This window comes from Alternaria incomplexa (genome assembly GCF_024043165.1).
Source record: "Alternaria incomplexa strain BMP 0042 chromosome Unknown scaffold_32, whole genome shotgun sequence".
Taxonomy (NCBI): domain Eukaryota; kingdom Fungi; phylum Ascomycota; class Dothideomycetes; order Pleosporales; family Pleosporaceae; genus Alternaria; species Alternaria incomplexa.
In genome coordinates this window covers 42,103-56,930 of record NW_026249881.1, presented here as the reverse complement: position 1 = coordinate 56,930, position 14,828 = coordinate 42,103, and the positions used below count along the sequence as shown (strand labels likewise).

Genomic DNA, 14,828 nt, shown 5'->3' with positions numbered 1-14,828 from the left:
AAAACATACAACAGCGGGGATTCGCTAGTGGTCACCCACCTAACTACTAATCCGCCGGTATCATGCTTGTATATGGCTGAGCGGACGGGAAGCCTAATTTTCATGATCCTATGGTCGTATGTGAAAGGATGGGCAATTTGTCATAATATATCGACGGTATCAATGACTAAGCATCGAAACACGGTGCTCATGCACACCCTGAAATTTGGGGGACACACCCTGTTTGCGCTGGCTAGGTCCTCAATGGCAAGACTCACGCGCTAGTCTTGGGATCGTTTGTGGCTGAGTAGACAGAAACTCTACTGTCGTAATGATTGTACCCCTCTATCAGCCGCCTGCGCTAACTTCGAAGGTTGTGCCTACACGTGTGACGGGAACCTGAGCACAAAAAGACCAAGATCGGAACAGAGAACGAGTATGTAGTTAGGCAACAGCAAGCAACTAGCATGAAGAGATTCATGTGCCAACGCGGTAAATGGTCACCTGCCCGGGTAGGAGCTGGAGACGATCTCGACCAGCTGCGTCCTAGCGCTAGCCAAGCGATCTCACCGGGACAAAGACCAACGAACATTAACCGACGATCCTCTACTCCACAACAAGACATCGAAGCGACCCCGCAACCCGTACACAGGGTAATTAGACCGGACGCGGGGCTTAGAGTAATAACGGTTTGGAGTACGAACGGCTTAGAGTACTAACGACTCCAACCATGACGTCGAGTAAGCGCTGTGCCTTGCCAAAGGGTCGCTAGGAAGGCGTATAGGGCCGAAGGAACAGGGCGTACATAAGCCGACCAAAGACCAGAGAAGAAGTGATGTTGACGGGCTACCGTTTGTACACGGGCTAACGAACCTGATTTATCCGTGATACACGGCCCTTCAATCATTGCGATTGAACTGCGGGTCGTTCTTGTCACGTACCGCGCAAGTAAAAGCTACGAGCCACGCGCAAAGACATTGGACTATCTTCTGAACCGACAAGTAAGTAATGAAGCCTGATCTATGAAGTTCACATCCACGCGAGACCTATTCACTAACGAGTCTAGAGCTGTTATGATCGCAATTACAGTATTGGGGTCAGCGGCCCTGGCAGCTACCGTCGTGGCGTACCCTCAAAGTTCCACGACGTTTTCACCTCCGCCGACCGATGATCTCTCTTCGCCATGCGAAGAAGCGGCCTCAAGACTCTATCTAGAGGACGGACCTCAAAAAAACTACCTCTATTCTGATTGTCACACCAGCGCCCACGTCATTGTGACAACTCCCAATCCTGATAGCAACGCCAGTGTCGTCAAGCCTCGGCTTGTCGTGGCATGGCCTGCTGGTAACAGTGGAGCCATGGCGTACTTCGCGCCTGAGAGCGGTCAAGGCAGTCTGAACATCAGTCTGGAGGAGTCCGGGAATGGAGAAACAGTCCAGCCACTGAATGCTTCGGATCGTGTTGGAGTGTCAGCATCGATCAAATTCAACACTACTGCTAGATTGACGCAACCTATCCTTGGTAGTATACGGGCTATTCGCGACCAGACCGAAGGCTCAGGCGTTAGTCAAGACTTCCAGAATAATTTCGGTTTCGCGATCAACGAAGACGGGAGTGCCTCCATCAACCGTACCTGGTTCGACGGTGTGACCACTACGACATTGACATTCTCGCCGCTGAACGGCGCTCAAGCCATTACGCTGAACCGCGAGGCGAATTGGACTTTGACATTCGGCGAAGGTAGCTACCGCTTTGAAGCTTCTTACAACTATCCGCAACTGGAGCAGCTCAGTTCTCAAGAAGTTCTCAACGACGCGTCTTCCGGCTTGATTGCAGAGAACCCGGATCAAACCACCTCTTTGTCATTCCTATCGTACTCAAACAAGCTGCTGGCTGGCACATGGCGCTTCCTCACCTATTTCGGTCGAGACAGTATGCTCTCGCTGCTGTTGATGCAGCCCGTTCTTAGCGAAGCAGCTATCGAAGCTGTTATTGGAGCTGTGCTTGAGCGAGTCAATCGCACTGATGGTACTGTGTGTCACGAGGAGGTCCTCGGCGACTACGCGACGTGGCTCAACAAGAAGAAGGGAATCAATTCCAGCGCTCCTGGCTGTGACTACAAGATGATCGACACGGACTTCATGCTTCCAATTTCCATGAACAGCTACTTCGTAGATACAGATGCTGGAAAGAATCGTTCGGACGCTTTCTTCAGCAAGACCGCAACATTCCTAGTCGAGAACGACGGACTGGCGTATTCTGAGCTGGCCCAGTTCACCGCTGAAAAGATCATGCGGATTGCTGCACCATTTGCGCAGAGTCAAGTAAAAGAGAACCTCATCCACCTCAACGAAGGCGAGATAGTCGGCGAGTGGCGAGACTCTAGTAATGGCCTTGGAGGAGGTCGCATCCCTTACAACGTCAACACCGCGCTTGTACCTGCGGGACTTCGGGCTATTGCAAGTTTGAGCCGCGCGGGCTTCTTCTCCGACCACCCGGACTGGTGCGAAGAGGCTAGCAAGTACGCCCAGATTTGGGAGGACGAGACGTTACGCTTCTTCGAAGTCACCGTCCCGCAGGCCGACGCCAAATCTCTTGTTGAGGACTACGTCTCGAACGCCAACCTTACCCTCCCAACAAATGTCGACAAGATCACAAGCGACGTCACATACTACGGCGTCGCCCTTGACGGCGAAGTCGGTGCACCCATTGTGCCCGTCATCAATAGCGATGACTGCTTCCGCCACTTCCTCCTCGACACCACGAACCAAACCCAGCTAACCGCATACATCAGCCAGACCGCTGATCATATCCTCCAACCTTTCCCAGTTGGCTTGTCGAGCGAAATTGGACTATTCGTTGCGAACCCTGCGTACGCTGGAAATGTGACCTTCGAAGCAGGTTTCTCAACGCACGACTACCATGGCACTGTAGTATGGAGCTGGCAGCTTGCCATGATGGGCGCTGGGCTTGCGCGACAGCTTGGTCGATGCGACAAGGAGGGTGCGCCTGGTAAGTCGATATCCTGATGCATTCTCACGTTTTTCCATCGTGTGATAGCTAACTCAGCATTGTAGACTTCTGCGTAGACTCCACAGTCTATGACAATGTTCTCTCCGCATACAACAGCCTTTGGGATACAATCGACGCCAACCGCGACCAGCTAAGCCATGAGGTTTGGAGTTGGAAATACGACAACGGCTATCAGATCGAGCAGCTGGGCTCGTTGACCGCGACTGAGAGCAACATTCGCCAGCTCTGGAGTTTGACTTTCCTTGCTGTTAAGAGGGAGAGTTTTGGAAGCGCGTAGAGATGATCAAGTTGCGGTAATTGGTGGTAAATGCAAGACAATGAAAGTAGTAGGCACGAGATACAGTAACTTCAATTTAAGAACAAAGAAAGATGTTGATTCTGATTACAAACAAGTCTCATCGCATCAATTCCCATCTTCGGTACTTTGCAGCGAATTAGAATGCCAGGTGATAGGCCAGGCCCGCGATCCTAATCACGTGTAGGCTGCTAAGGCTAAGGGCGAAGTTATTAATAAGAAGATAAAGCGTGCACGGCTAAAAAGCAGCCTCTTACACCCCCTTTAGCAGCAGCAACAGGCTATAATAAAGTATAAAAGGGCTATATATATAAGTTAGAGGGGTATAGGCTGTTGCTTCGCGAAAATTACACCTTGCAGGGCCGCTTCGCGGGAGTTAGAGACTCCGTATTGTATTGTTAGATGTTAGATGCATGAGATAAGAGCTCGGATAATGCCGGTCAGCGCGTGTGGCTTCGGGCGAAACTCGCATTAACTCGCGATTCGCTCGCTTTGACGTCATCGTTTACAAGCCTCGACAACACCGTATACACCGTGTTACTTTAAGCGGGAAAGCCCATTCAACTATCTGCAGGTGAGTTCTTCAGCCTGGGCAATGGGGCGAATCTTGCATGTACTGGGTCAAATAGTCCACGATCATACTCGCCGTTCGGAGACGGACCAAAATCTGTCCATGAGGCAAGACGTATTCGGGCCATTATGCGATGGAGTTAAGGGATTAACGTGGAGATAGACGAAGAAAAGCAGATCCTAACATATGTTACCAGACGCCTTCCACAGACCGTAGTATTTATATAGCAAAGGAGAGCTTTCGAAGACGCTCAAATCCACAGCTCATCGTACAAGACTTACCTCATCAAAATCAGTCACCTTCGGCTTCGTCGAGAAGCACCTCATTAAGTCTGGTCCAATTCCCCAAATAAGGACAATTTCAACAATGGCCCAATATGTCGAGCTTCACAAAATCGCGAATCTTCGTGGCGCAGGCGACGCTCGTCCCACAGCCCTCCAAGTCATTCGCGACGAGGGTCTGACCGGCAAGTTGACTGACAAAGTCTTCCTTATCACAGGAGTTTCTTCGGGTCTAGGTATCGAAACACTCCGGGCGCTGCACACAACCGGCGCCCACGTATTCGGAACCGTGCGCAACATACCAAAAGGCCAAGCTGTCGTCGACAAGATCCTCGCAGAAAAACATGCCGAAGGCGGGAAGATCGACCTAATCGAGATGGAACTAGACAGCTTCGCCAGCATCCGCAAAGCCGCCAAAGAGATTCTCACCAAGACCAACGGAAAGCTCAACGCTATCATCGGCAACGCAGGCGTAATGGCCACACCGTACGGCAAAACCAAAGACGGCTACGAAACCCAATTCGGCACCAACCACCTTGGTCACTTCCTCCTCTTCCACCTCCTCAAAGACGCTCTCCTCTCATCCGCAACACCCGAGTACCCCAGCCGCTACGTCAGCCTCAGCAGCATGGCACACATCTGGTCTACCGTGCACCTCTCCGACTACAATTACGAAAAGACGGCATACGAACCGTGGAACGCCTACGGCCAATCCAAAACAGCAAACATCTGGTTCGCAAACTCCATCGAGCGGCACTACTCATCCCGCCATCTCCACGCTACGTCTGTGCATCCGGGCGGTATTATCGAGGGGTCTGGACTCGGGGTGCATGTCTCCGAAGAAACCAAACAAGCGATGTTTGGGGACCCGGAGATATTGAGGACGTTCAAGGATGTGGGGCAGGGGGCTGCGACGCAGGTTTATGCGGCGGTGGGTAAGGAGTGGAAGGACAAGGGTGGGAGGTATTTGGCTAGTCTGGCGGAGATGGGGACAAGAGAGGAGGAGGCGGGGAAGGAGAGGATGTATGAGAGTGCTAATGAGGGGTATGCGGCGTGGGCGTATGATGAGGAGGGTGAGGAGAGGTTGTGGAGGGAGAGTTTTGGGATGGTGGGGCTTGAGGAGTTGTGAGAAGGAGGGGCTTGAGAGTTTTGAGACTGGTAGCGAGGTGTGCTCGAAGATGGCAATATTAAGAGGCCTACTAGATGGTCTCCTTCTTTCATGTACACACTTGGTATTGTACTTACACAGGCATTAAACTCCAGGAGAAAGAAGGTGGGACATTGAGCACGAAGGACAATTACAAGCACATTCTGACCAAAGTTTGTAATTTCCAAGAGTTGGTAAAAGCCATCCGATCTAAGACTTGAGCTTCTGGAACACAATCCCACAACGCCCAAAGACCCTACTTAGCCCCATACTCTAATACTCGATCGTCATCCCAATCGAAAGCCCGAGTATCCCTGAGTCCTGGTCGATGAAGACCCGGGATCTAGCCTACATGAAGCCCATGCTCTTTTCTCAATCGTTTTTCGAGGGACGTGGACGGTGACGTAGTGGTGAAGGGCGTTCTAGCCACGGGAGTGAAGGTGCGAGCTGAGGTTTGTTGTCGTGGAGCCTATCCGTGCACCGGTCAAGCACGGACGTTGGGGCCGACGTTGCCCCTACGTGCAGCTCTTCGCGATCCAAGACTGGTGTGTAGCCGGCAACCTCCTCGACGCGCCACCATTTACTAAAGCTCCAGACGGCCATCCATGAAAGCGTTCCATTGATCAGCAAGAAATACCTCGAAGTCCACAGCGTGTGTGCAGATCGCTTCACGCTCGAGCTGGAACTCGTCATCGCTACTGCTGAACAAAGACCTGATGCGAGTCATGTCCGCGCCCCATGACAAGAGCAAGCCAAACATCTCGAGGTCGTTACGCTCGACAGTGAGCCAGAGAGGGCTGTGGTCAGGTAGCGAAGTCGGAAGTCCGTCCGGATGAGCGCCAAGCTCGAGGAGCTTCTTCACCGGACCTGGCTTGCCAATTTCGATCGCGGTGTACAGAAGACAGCGGAGAGGCAACTTCTTGTCGGGGTAGCCTTGGTTAACATCGAGATGTCCTTGTACGAAGAGTCGTGTGAGGCCGGGGATGTTGTTGTTTTTGCAGACGCGCTTGAACGATGCGATGTGTTCGCGAACATCGGCCTCAGTCCGAAGAGTACATACCATCTCATAGATGCGACCGTCCGGATCTTCACTCGCCGTCTCAAGCCACTTCGCACGTAAGCCCGCCGGGAGTGGGTCAAAGTGTTTGTGGTAGACGTCGAGAAGTCGCAGTGTCATAGCAGAATGGCGGCGGCTCAGTGACTCCTCGATGGCTTTCTTGAAGACCGCAGCATACTCCTCGTCAGGATGAAGGCGGTAGCGCATCTCGAAGTTCTCCAACAAGTATTCGGCGACCTCCTTATGATCACCACCTGCAGCGGCAGCGAGTGGATATCCGTAGAGGTATGACGCTTCCCAGAGCGACTGGTTGACGTGTGCGCCTGCCACGAGCTTGAAGAGGTCGAGGAGACCAAGCGCCGCTGCGACGGCAAGGTCGTGAACGGCGACGTGAGAGTGATAGTTTGTAGCCCACGGCCAGAGACGCGAGAAAACCCGGGCCGTGAACTTGTGAGTCGCAATCTCAAATGAAGACTTGCACGCGAAAGCCAACTGTTTGCTCAGTATGAGCGCAGCCTCGTACTCCTGGTCCGCGCGGATCGCATTAGAGCTACGTAGCCAGTCCACCGAGAACTTGATGATCCAAGGAAGAAAGTCGTGCTCGCCGTTGAGGTCATCCCAGGCTAGGATCGCCCGATGAGCGATATGAGCTGGAAGTAGGTTCTTGAAGAGGGCGCGGGTGTACCTATCTAGCGGGAAGAAAGCCCTTGTTGGCTGTCCCGCTGTGCGGTCGTCGATGCTGCTCTGGAAAGTCCCTGGTAAGACGCTGTCAGTTCGGCCATTCTCATCATCCCTATAGATGCTTCGCCATGGGAGGACTTACTGCTGATTCCGCGCAACGGCCACCATAGGCTGACCCCATGGACGTCGACCCCGAAGCCCACCATGTTGTTGACCACCTCCGCGGGCAGATGAGGCATTGCCATGGTAGATGTCGCCGTCGATGTCGTTATGGAATACTGTCTATCTTCGATGGGGAGAGGGGGGTCGCGTCTGTTCAGTGTCCGCAGCTTAATTTGTTTGTGTGGGAGTTCGCCTCGTTCAGGGAAAGCGTCCGACCGCAACACGTCCAGTTATTCACTGATACCTCCTCTATCTACGAGACACTCGACCGATAGCGATGGCTCGGACCACCTTGTAACACATTACTGATAGAATTACGAGGCTAGAGGGCGTCGACGGTAATTTCAGGTCATATACGGGAAGCTCAGCCTCTACTGTCTCAGCGGGGCACCCGTGATGCGTCACACGCATTGCCCGTGATGGAGTGTATTGCGTCGACACATCACCTAGAAGCTCTTTCTGAAGAGACAGAAGGCGATTTCGAACCGTAAATATGGGCCATGAAGCCCGCGGAGAAGAAAGGACATAAGATGGGACGACGACTATGCAGTGACTTTCGACGACGCTGCGCTTAGGGGAGAAGGAACCACGAGAGCGTCGCAGTCGAACATTTTGCAGGCAATCTTTATGAAAGAACATGAAAGTCTTGTTTGGCTGCAGATACGGGTCGCAAAATCCGAAGAGCAGAGAACAGATAAAATGACCAAAGTGCAGTGACTTATGATGACATTGCGCCCTGAAGAGGTGGCACCTGAACCAGAACAGAGAACCTGTGAGATCAAGGCACCATTTCGGTGTTCAAGGTAGTGGGCGACAGGACGGATCGAAATATCAGACTGAATAGCTGTTATACAGAGTCGTGGATGCCAGAGTTCAGGGACACGGCTTGAGTGTGTATGGTGGCAGCATGAGCACATTCGAGAAGACGAATGCTAACAGACTAAAAATACTGAGATACTGCGAAACGAGATCAGCTTGAACCAAGGGAAGATGCGAGACCAAGTAGCTGCTATACTGAGCTGTGCATGCTGGAGTCCAGATCTTGGGACGCACGATCTGCATATGCAGGTAGAATGCTTGATAGAAGAACTGAAAATGAGCTCTGAACACTTTTGAAGAAAGGCGCGATATCAGTATAAATGTAGCGCTTTGATGACTCCTGTACATAGCAGCCGGTCACCTATGTGCAAGCCGAACAGGATGCCGTAAAGCTGAGCATGTAGGACCAATGGGTCAAGTGGGCATTCAGGTCGTGATGCGTAACGGCATGGCAGGCATAGAATCTTGTTACGAGTAGCTGCTTCGATGGCGGGTTATTGTGGCCGTCTGGTGTTGGATGGGATGTTGATGATAGAAGACATAGTGTTTCGCAAACCTCACGACGTCAGGCTCTAGTGACGCACGTGGCGTTAGCGTGCCGCGGCTGCAGCAACGACGTCAACCAAGGCATGGACCCTGGATCTTTGCTGCAGCGTCGCTCTTTTGCTTTTGGCATTCAACGCGTCTCCGCCCCGGTATTCAATAAACCCAAAGGACATCACGCGCATACACTCAGCTTGGGCCAGCAGAACGACGCTATTGCCGCGAATACAGTGCACGCGACCGCGCCAGGCATCGGCCTAACACAAGACGGCCGCCTGCCGCCGAATCACCAACACCAGCTTTACTTCCTAGAACTTTTACCACATATATCGCAAGCATGGCGCCTCTTAAGATCTCAATACCGACGACGCAAGAGCAGACACCCGAGAACGGCAAGGCCTACACTTCCTACACCATCAAAATCGAACACCCCTTCCCACGCGCCACAACCAGCATACAAAAGCGCTACTCCGACTTCTCCGCCCTCGACTCGTCGCTCCGCTCAGAAGTCGGTACCGCACCACCAGCGCCCCTCCCCCCAAAGTCCTGGCTCGGCGGCTTCCTAGGCGTAGGCTCAACCACCTCCCCCGAAGCCATCGAGAAGCGACGAGTCGGGTTAGAAGCCTATCTGCGCGCGATAGAAAGCGCCGAAGACGGGCGTTGGCGCGTCTCCAAAGCCTACAAAAAGTTTCTGGAACTAGGAGAGAAGGATGGCGCGAACGGGAAAAAGGCAGCGGGGTTCCCGGGTAGCCAATTCGGCAAGGATAGAGTGAGGGACAGTTCAGACTGGCTGGACAAGCACTCGGAGCTTAAATCTAACTTGCAAGATGCAAGGAGGTGGTTGACGAAACGCGAACAAGCAACCGCTGCAACGGCCCAGCATGAAGCCGCGGCCAATGCAAAGAAAAGCCTCGTTCGAGCCGGTACCCTCATCTCTGCGCTTGAGGAAGGGCTGAGTCGGCTTGGTGGATCCGGCAAGAAGACATCAGACGACTGGTCCGGCGACAAACTAGGCGATGGCGAGATCCGACGAAGAAAAGACATGATCAGCGGACTGCGTAAAGAACGCGATGGCCTCGACTCCGTCCTCAACAGCATGGCCGTCAAAGCCGCAATCTCTGGTTCCGGCACCTCCTCCACACCCTCGACCTCCTCCAGCGCCGCCGTCACCGAAAGCCAAAAAGCCGGACTCTTCTCCTCCAGAAATACCTCCAATACCAAGTCCTCTAGCAGCCGTCGCGTCTTCGGCGGTCCGCCCGCTCAAGAAACAGATAAGACCCGCGAGCTGGACAATGAAGGCGTCCTACAACTACAACAACAAATCATCCAAGAGCAAGACGAGGATCTGGTTGATTTGAGCACGGTGGTGCGCAGGATGAAGGAGATGGGTGTGCAGATTAATACGGAGATTGTAGAGCAGAATGCGATGTTGGGCTTGTTTGAGGAGGATGTGGAGAGGGTGGATGGCAAGATTCGGATTGCGAAGAAGAGGGTTGATAAGATTAGGTAGGGGAGATTGGCGAGATGGGGAATGGAATGGCAGTTTGGGTTGGGTTTGCGGGTTGTAATATAGGCGTTGGAGTATGGTCCTTTTGGTGCTGGGAATTTCTGTTCTGCATGGGTTTGGGATGGCTAATTTGAGTACGATACCCTTTTTTGAATGGGAAAGCAGGTGTGCATGTGCGATACGGGTGTCGATTGCGTCTCTCTATTCATTTGATCAACGCATGAGCATACTATCCTCCTGTCTTTCGCACATTCCAAGTCAAACGATAAGAGGTCAATTCAACCATCAAAAGAGATCGATGTGTTCGCGTAAAAACAAGGTATTGTCGCTTTCACCCGTACGTCTCGCCAACGTGTGCGTCTAATCCGTACCATCACCCAACCGCATAGTACTCAAATTATCCGACCTTATCTTCAATATATGATCAACCGCCTCAATAAGATGCGGCACGAACTTCGCCGGATTTTCAGTCGCCGGGAAATGACCGAGATCCGGCATCGCCTTGTGCATCGCTCCGGGGATCTTGTCCGCCGTCTTCTGGCCCATCTCTGGGGTGTTTGACCAATCGTACTCGCCGGTCAACATGTATACGGGACAGTTCTGGGTATCGATCGAGGCTACGCGTGAACGTCCGTCCCAACCTCCAAAGTAGAAGTCGAGGTCGCCGTGGAAGATCTGGGGACGGGTTAGAGGAGGGTGGGGTGGGGTGATGGGGGTGTGCTTACGCCGTAGGCTTGCGCGCTGTATGTGTGCCATATGAGCTGCTTGTTCGCATGAGGCGTGGTGGGAGACATCATCTACTGCATGTCAGCAAAGCTCTCTTACTAGTTGACCTGTTTGACGTACGCCATAGATCCATTCAGGGTTAAATAGCGACTGATTCACTACTGGAGAGCGATCATGCCATTGTCGCTCCATGTTGAGGTACTCAGAGCTACAATCGTTAGCATCGCTACTTTAACCTCAATGTCTCACATACCCTTGCAACGGAATGACACCCGCAGCGCCAACCTCCCTATGGCGAATCGCGACCGCAAGACAAACTTGACCAGCCATGCTTGCGCCGCAAATGATCGGTCTTCGCAGACCCAGGGCCTTAACGAAAGCCGTGATGATGCCCACGTAGCTATCCTCTGTGTTTGTATGCGCGCCCGGGGAGTAGTTTTTCGAAGGGAAGCTGCGTCCATGTCCTGGCAAGTCGAATGCGTACATGATGCACTTCTTGCGCATCTTCGCGTCGTTCATGACACCGTGGTATTGCCGGCTATCGCTGCCAGCGGTATGTAGAAAGACGATGGGTTGCTTTCCCTCACCAGAGTACTCGTAAAAGGTTTTGCACCTACCCCATACTGGAGCTTCGAGGTACAGGTACTTTCCAGTAAGGAAGTCGCGCTCGGGTTCGGCTTGCTCGTCCTCCTTCATCGGTCCGCAATGCGCGTCGTGGGTGAGTTCGAGGACACGCCTCCAGACATGTGTCCATTGTGCAAAGGCTGTCTGGTCGCCCAGGACTTCAATGCCTTTCTGTTTGATGTTCATGCCGAACATGCCCCAGTAGCTCTGGTACGGCATCGCCGGGACTGCCTTGAAGTGCTGTTCCCATTGCTCGGGCAGAGCAGAGAGCGTGAAAATGGCATCTTTCGAAGAGCCGGTGCTGGCTTTTGCGCTGCCGTTGTTGACTATGACAAGCAGGGTGTTGTCAGACCCGCTTGACTTGATGCCGAAAGTCACATCTTTGTCAATGGCATTCGAAGTTGTAAAGGCTTTGAGCTGTGCATCGGATTGGAGAAGCTTGGAAAGCTTGTCCAAGCTTCCTTTGAGAGCCGCGGTAAGATCAGACCAGTCAGACATGGTGGTTTGGGGCGTGCAATGACTCGTTACAACGCGACGAATGCGAGAACTCAACAGAGAGAAGGAATTGAATCAAGAAAGGCAGAGGAGGGCATAAATGATGCGCAAGCATGCCGACGGCGCGCTCTACACATATAGCAACGCATAACCCCGGTATCGCCCAGAGCTAGCTATGGAGCTATGGTGCCAGGAGGGGTAGAAGTAATGCGGGGTGCGGCACACGTGGGCGCATGTCTCGACTGTCGCTCGTCATGGTTCCGGTGAGCTCGCTGTTGACCCAGACCAGATTTGGGCGGCTAGCTGATGATGCATGCTATGAGGAGACGCGGGGAGTGTTGATCAAGCAAGCCGGACGCGCGCGAGACACGTTAACCCCACTAGCGCGGGCGCCAAGCCGCTGGCAGGGAAGGCGATCGTTCCCCACAACGCTCCAAACCCACATCCGAGCAAGCCTCAATTATTACGAACCACATGCAAAGCCGCGGCCGCCAACTCATGCCTCATCGTCTTAATCAATTCTGCCCTGACGATAGCTCTCGCGATCTCGAAATGATCAGCTGCAGATCATCGGCAAAGCTCCTCTGGTCCGATTGCGGAGTGTTGGCTTACGGTATTTGAACGTCAGCCGAGGAACTCCCATCTCAACAACGCCTATGATTTACACGTCTTCACGTGTCTCAGCAGACATTCCAAGTGTTGATTTCTATGTGACATGATGATTAACCTCAGCGCGCATCGAGACTGCACAGCGGATAGCGGTGAATTCATATCAGCTCACTCAGGGCGATACTTCAGCCATCCACCGGACTGGCCACCCACACAACTACGCTGACTGCGCTCTCAAGGGCTGGTATTCCACAGAATGGAAGCTCTTGTTTGCGACATTGAGGGTACCACAATTTCACCTCTACCCAAGGCAGAGCCCCATGTGTTACCAGCAAACAACCAGCTGTCCCCTATGACTTGCGGGTTCCAGCATGACACTCTGAGCGTGACCTGGGCTACTTACTTATATAGACATTCAATCCTCACAACGTTCTACGAACCGTCCAGCAGATTACAAGGCGTCAATTATACCGGATTTTGACTTTCAGCCAGAACAAGATGCATCCCGCACGGCAAACACTCATCGGTAACATTCAAGCTTTAGCCACCCCACTCGTGTACGCCATTCAAGATGTGCCTGGAAAAGGTAAGGGCCTCGTCGCGACCAGAGATATCCCCAAAGGTACAAGGATCACTTCTGAGAAACCCATCTTCGCGGTAGGAGAACCAGTTGTGACAGAACTAGCAGAGCGAGTCACGTCTTTGAACCAACATCAAAGAGGCGAGTTTCTTTCCATGTGCAATATCCACCCTTTCAACGACTATACGGCGCAATGGATGGGGATTTTATACACAAACGCTCTACCCATCGGTTCAAAGTTAGATCTCAGCGGTATCTTCATCACAGCATGCCGCATCAACCACGCGTGCGATAACAATGCTGCTCACTTCTGGCACGATGATAGCAATCGGCTAACAGTACATACTATACGAGATATCTCAAGGGGCGAAGAAATTACGATATCTTACCTGGGGGGCGCCTTCGATCGGAACGAGCGACAAGAGGAGCTCCAGAAGAGGTTTCATTTCACCTGTTCATGTCAACTCTGCTCGTTACTATCTCAGCAGTCCATCGAGAGCGACTTGATTCTAAATCGCATTAACGAGATAGACAACATCATCTCAGACGAAACTGGTCTCGGGCCGCGCGGCATCAACGAAACACCTGAGAATCTGCTTTGCCTCATCGAGGAAATGGTCCAGCTGTGGAAGCGACACGACCATAGCCCGAATCCAGTCGGCCTGGCTCATGCATACTACCTCGCTTTCCAGATCGCAAAAGCGAATGGGGATTTCGCTAGGGCCAGAATGTTTGCAGATAGGCTGGTGCCTGTCCGCACGACTTTCATGGGTAGGGAAAGTCGATACGTGAGAGAACACCCGCGCCTGCGCCATGATCCTACGGTTTATAGATTTAGTGGTGTATCGATGCAGAGGCTCACAAACCTCGATGAAGTTCCGTTTGGACCTTGGTGGCATGATCTTGAAGCGTGGCTTTGGATGAGGGATCTTGAGATTGATGAAGGGGTGAATGTTCAGAGCTGGCTTGATGATGTTTCTTGATGGAACAAAGGAAATTTCGACTACACCTACAGACGTCTTTCCCTCCTCATTCAACGCATCCACTACTAGCATATCCTACCTGCTACCTCATTCTCTAACCCCCAAGCCTCAAGTGCGACTGTTACATAGGTATGTTTGCTGCTCGACTAACTTGGAGATATTCGCACATGATCGATGCCTCGGTAAGCAACAAGTACAGAAGAAAGACTTACCCATAGAGGTCAAGGCTCAAACGGGAAAGCGACAGACATCATCCGCGAGAGTTTCAACAGATTAGGAAACCTTGCCATGTCATCTGAGTCCATGGCATATGCAACACCCCGACATCATCGGCACTGGGGACTATGATGCCGTTTCTTAAGCCTTTTCCGTCCGGTCAATCATGCTAGCGTCACACGAAATGGTCATTCGGCTTCTATCGCTCAAAATCATTCCAGAAGCATACGACGATGCAGACTTGCATCTCCATCCGAGGAACACCCACGACTATTCGCCCTTGCCATACGGAAGGAAAGAACACGGGATGGCGCACCCATGGTACAAAAACGTCCTCAATGACCGCATCTTCATTTCTACCACTGATCCAGCAAATCTCGGTCACCACATAAATGCCCATGAAGAACCCCCCATCTCACTTCCCACCTTACCCTCCCACAACCACCACCTTCCACCACCACCCACCAACTCCCCCAAAATGCGCTTCACCGCTCCCATCATCGCCCTCGCAGCTTCTCTC

At 52.5% G+C, this 14,828-nt stretch overlaps 5 protein-coding genes across 5 annotated transcripts; 3 read left to right on the top strand and 2 right to left on the bottom strand.

Annotated features, from left to right (window-relative positions):
* Positions 1–1,240: 1,240 nt before the first annotated feature.
* J4E90_010987 (uncharacterized protein) lies at positions 1,241–3,289 on the top strand (the record flags this gene model as incomplete). Its single annotated transcript, XM_051440499.1, has 2 exons — positions 1,241–2,991; positions 3,057–3,289. Coding segments are annotated over 2 exons (1,984 nt in total), but the record flags the coding sequence as incomplete, so codon positions are not given.
* A 955-nt stretch (positions 3,290–4,244) lies between these two features.
* J4E90_010986 (uncharacterized protein) lies at positions 4,245–5,288 on the top strand (the record flags this gene model as incomplete). The annotated part of the gene is made up of 1 exon (XM_051440498.1): positions 4,245–5,288. One exon carries the CDS (start codon positions 4,245–4,247, stop codon positions 5,286–5,288), a length of 1,044 nt encoding a protein of 347 aa, XP_051285656.1.
* A 601-nt stretch (positions 5,289–5,889) lies between these two features.
* On the bottom strand, positions 5,890–7,289 carry J4E90_010985 (uncharacterized protein; the record flags this gene model as incomplete). The annotated part of the gene is made up of 2 exons (XM_051440497.1): positions 5,890–7,118; positions 7,187–7,289. The coding sequence occupies 2 exons, from the start codon at positions 7,287–7,289 to the stop codon at positions 5,890–5,892; spliced, it is 1,332 nt and encodes a 443-aa protein (XP_051285655.1).
* Positions 7,290–8,905: 1,616 nt separating this feature from the next.
* On the top strand, positions 8,906–10,078 carry J4E90_010984 (uncharacterized protein; the record flags this gene model as incomplete). Its single annotated transcript, XM_051440496.1, has 1 exon — positions 8,906–10,078. The coding sequence occupies one exon, from the start codon at positions 8,906–8,908 to the stop codon at positions 10,076–10,078; it is 1,173 nt and encodes a 390-aa protein (XP_051285654.1).
* A 357-nt stretch (positions 10,079–10,435) lies between these two features.
* Positions 10,436–11,923, bottom strand: J4E90_010983 (uncharacterized protein; the record flags this gene model as incomplete). The annotated part of the gene is made up of 4 exons (XM_051440495.1): positions 10,436–10,750; positions 10,801–10,872; positions 10,922–11,009; positions 11,055–11,923. 4 exons carry the CDS (start codon positions 11,921–11,923, stop codon positions 10,436–10,438), a joined length of 1,344 nt encoding a protein of 447 aa, XP_051285653.1.
* Between the last annotated feature and the right edge of the window lie 2,905 nt (positions 11,924–14,828).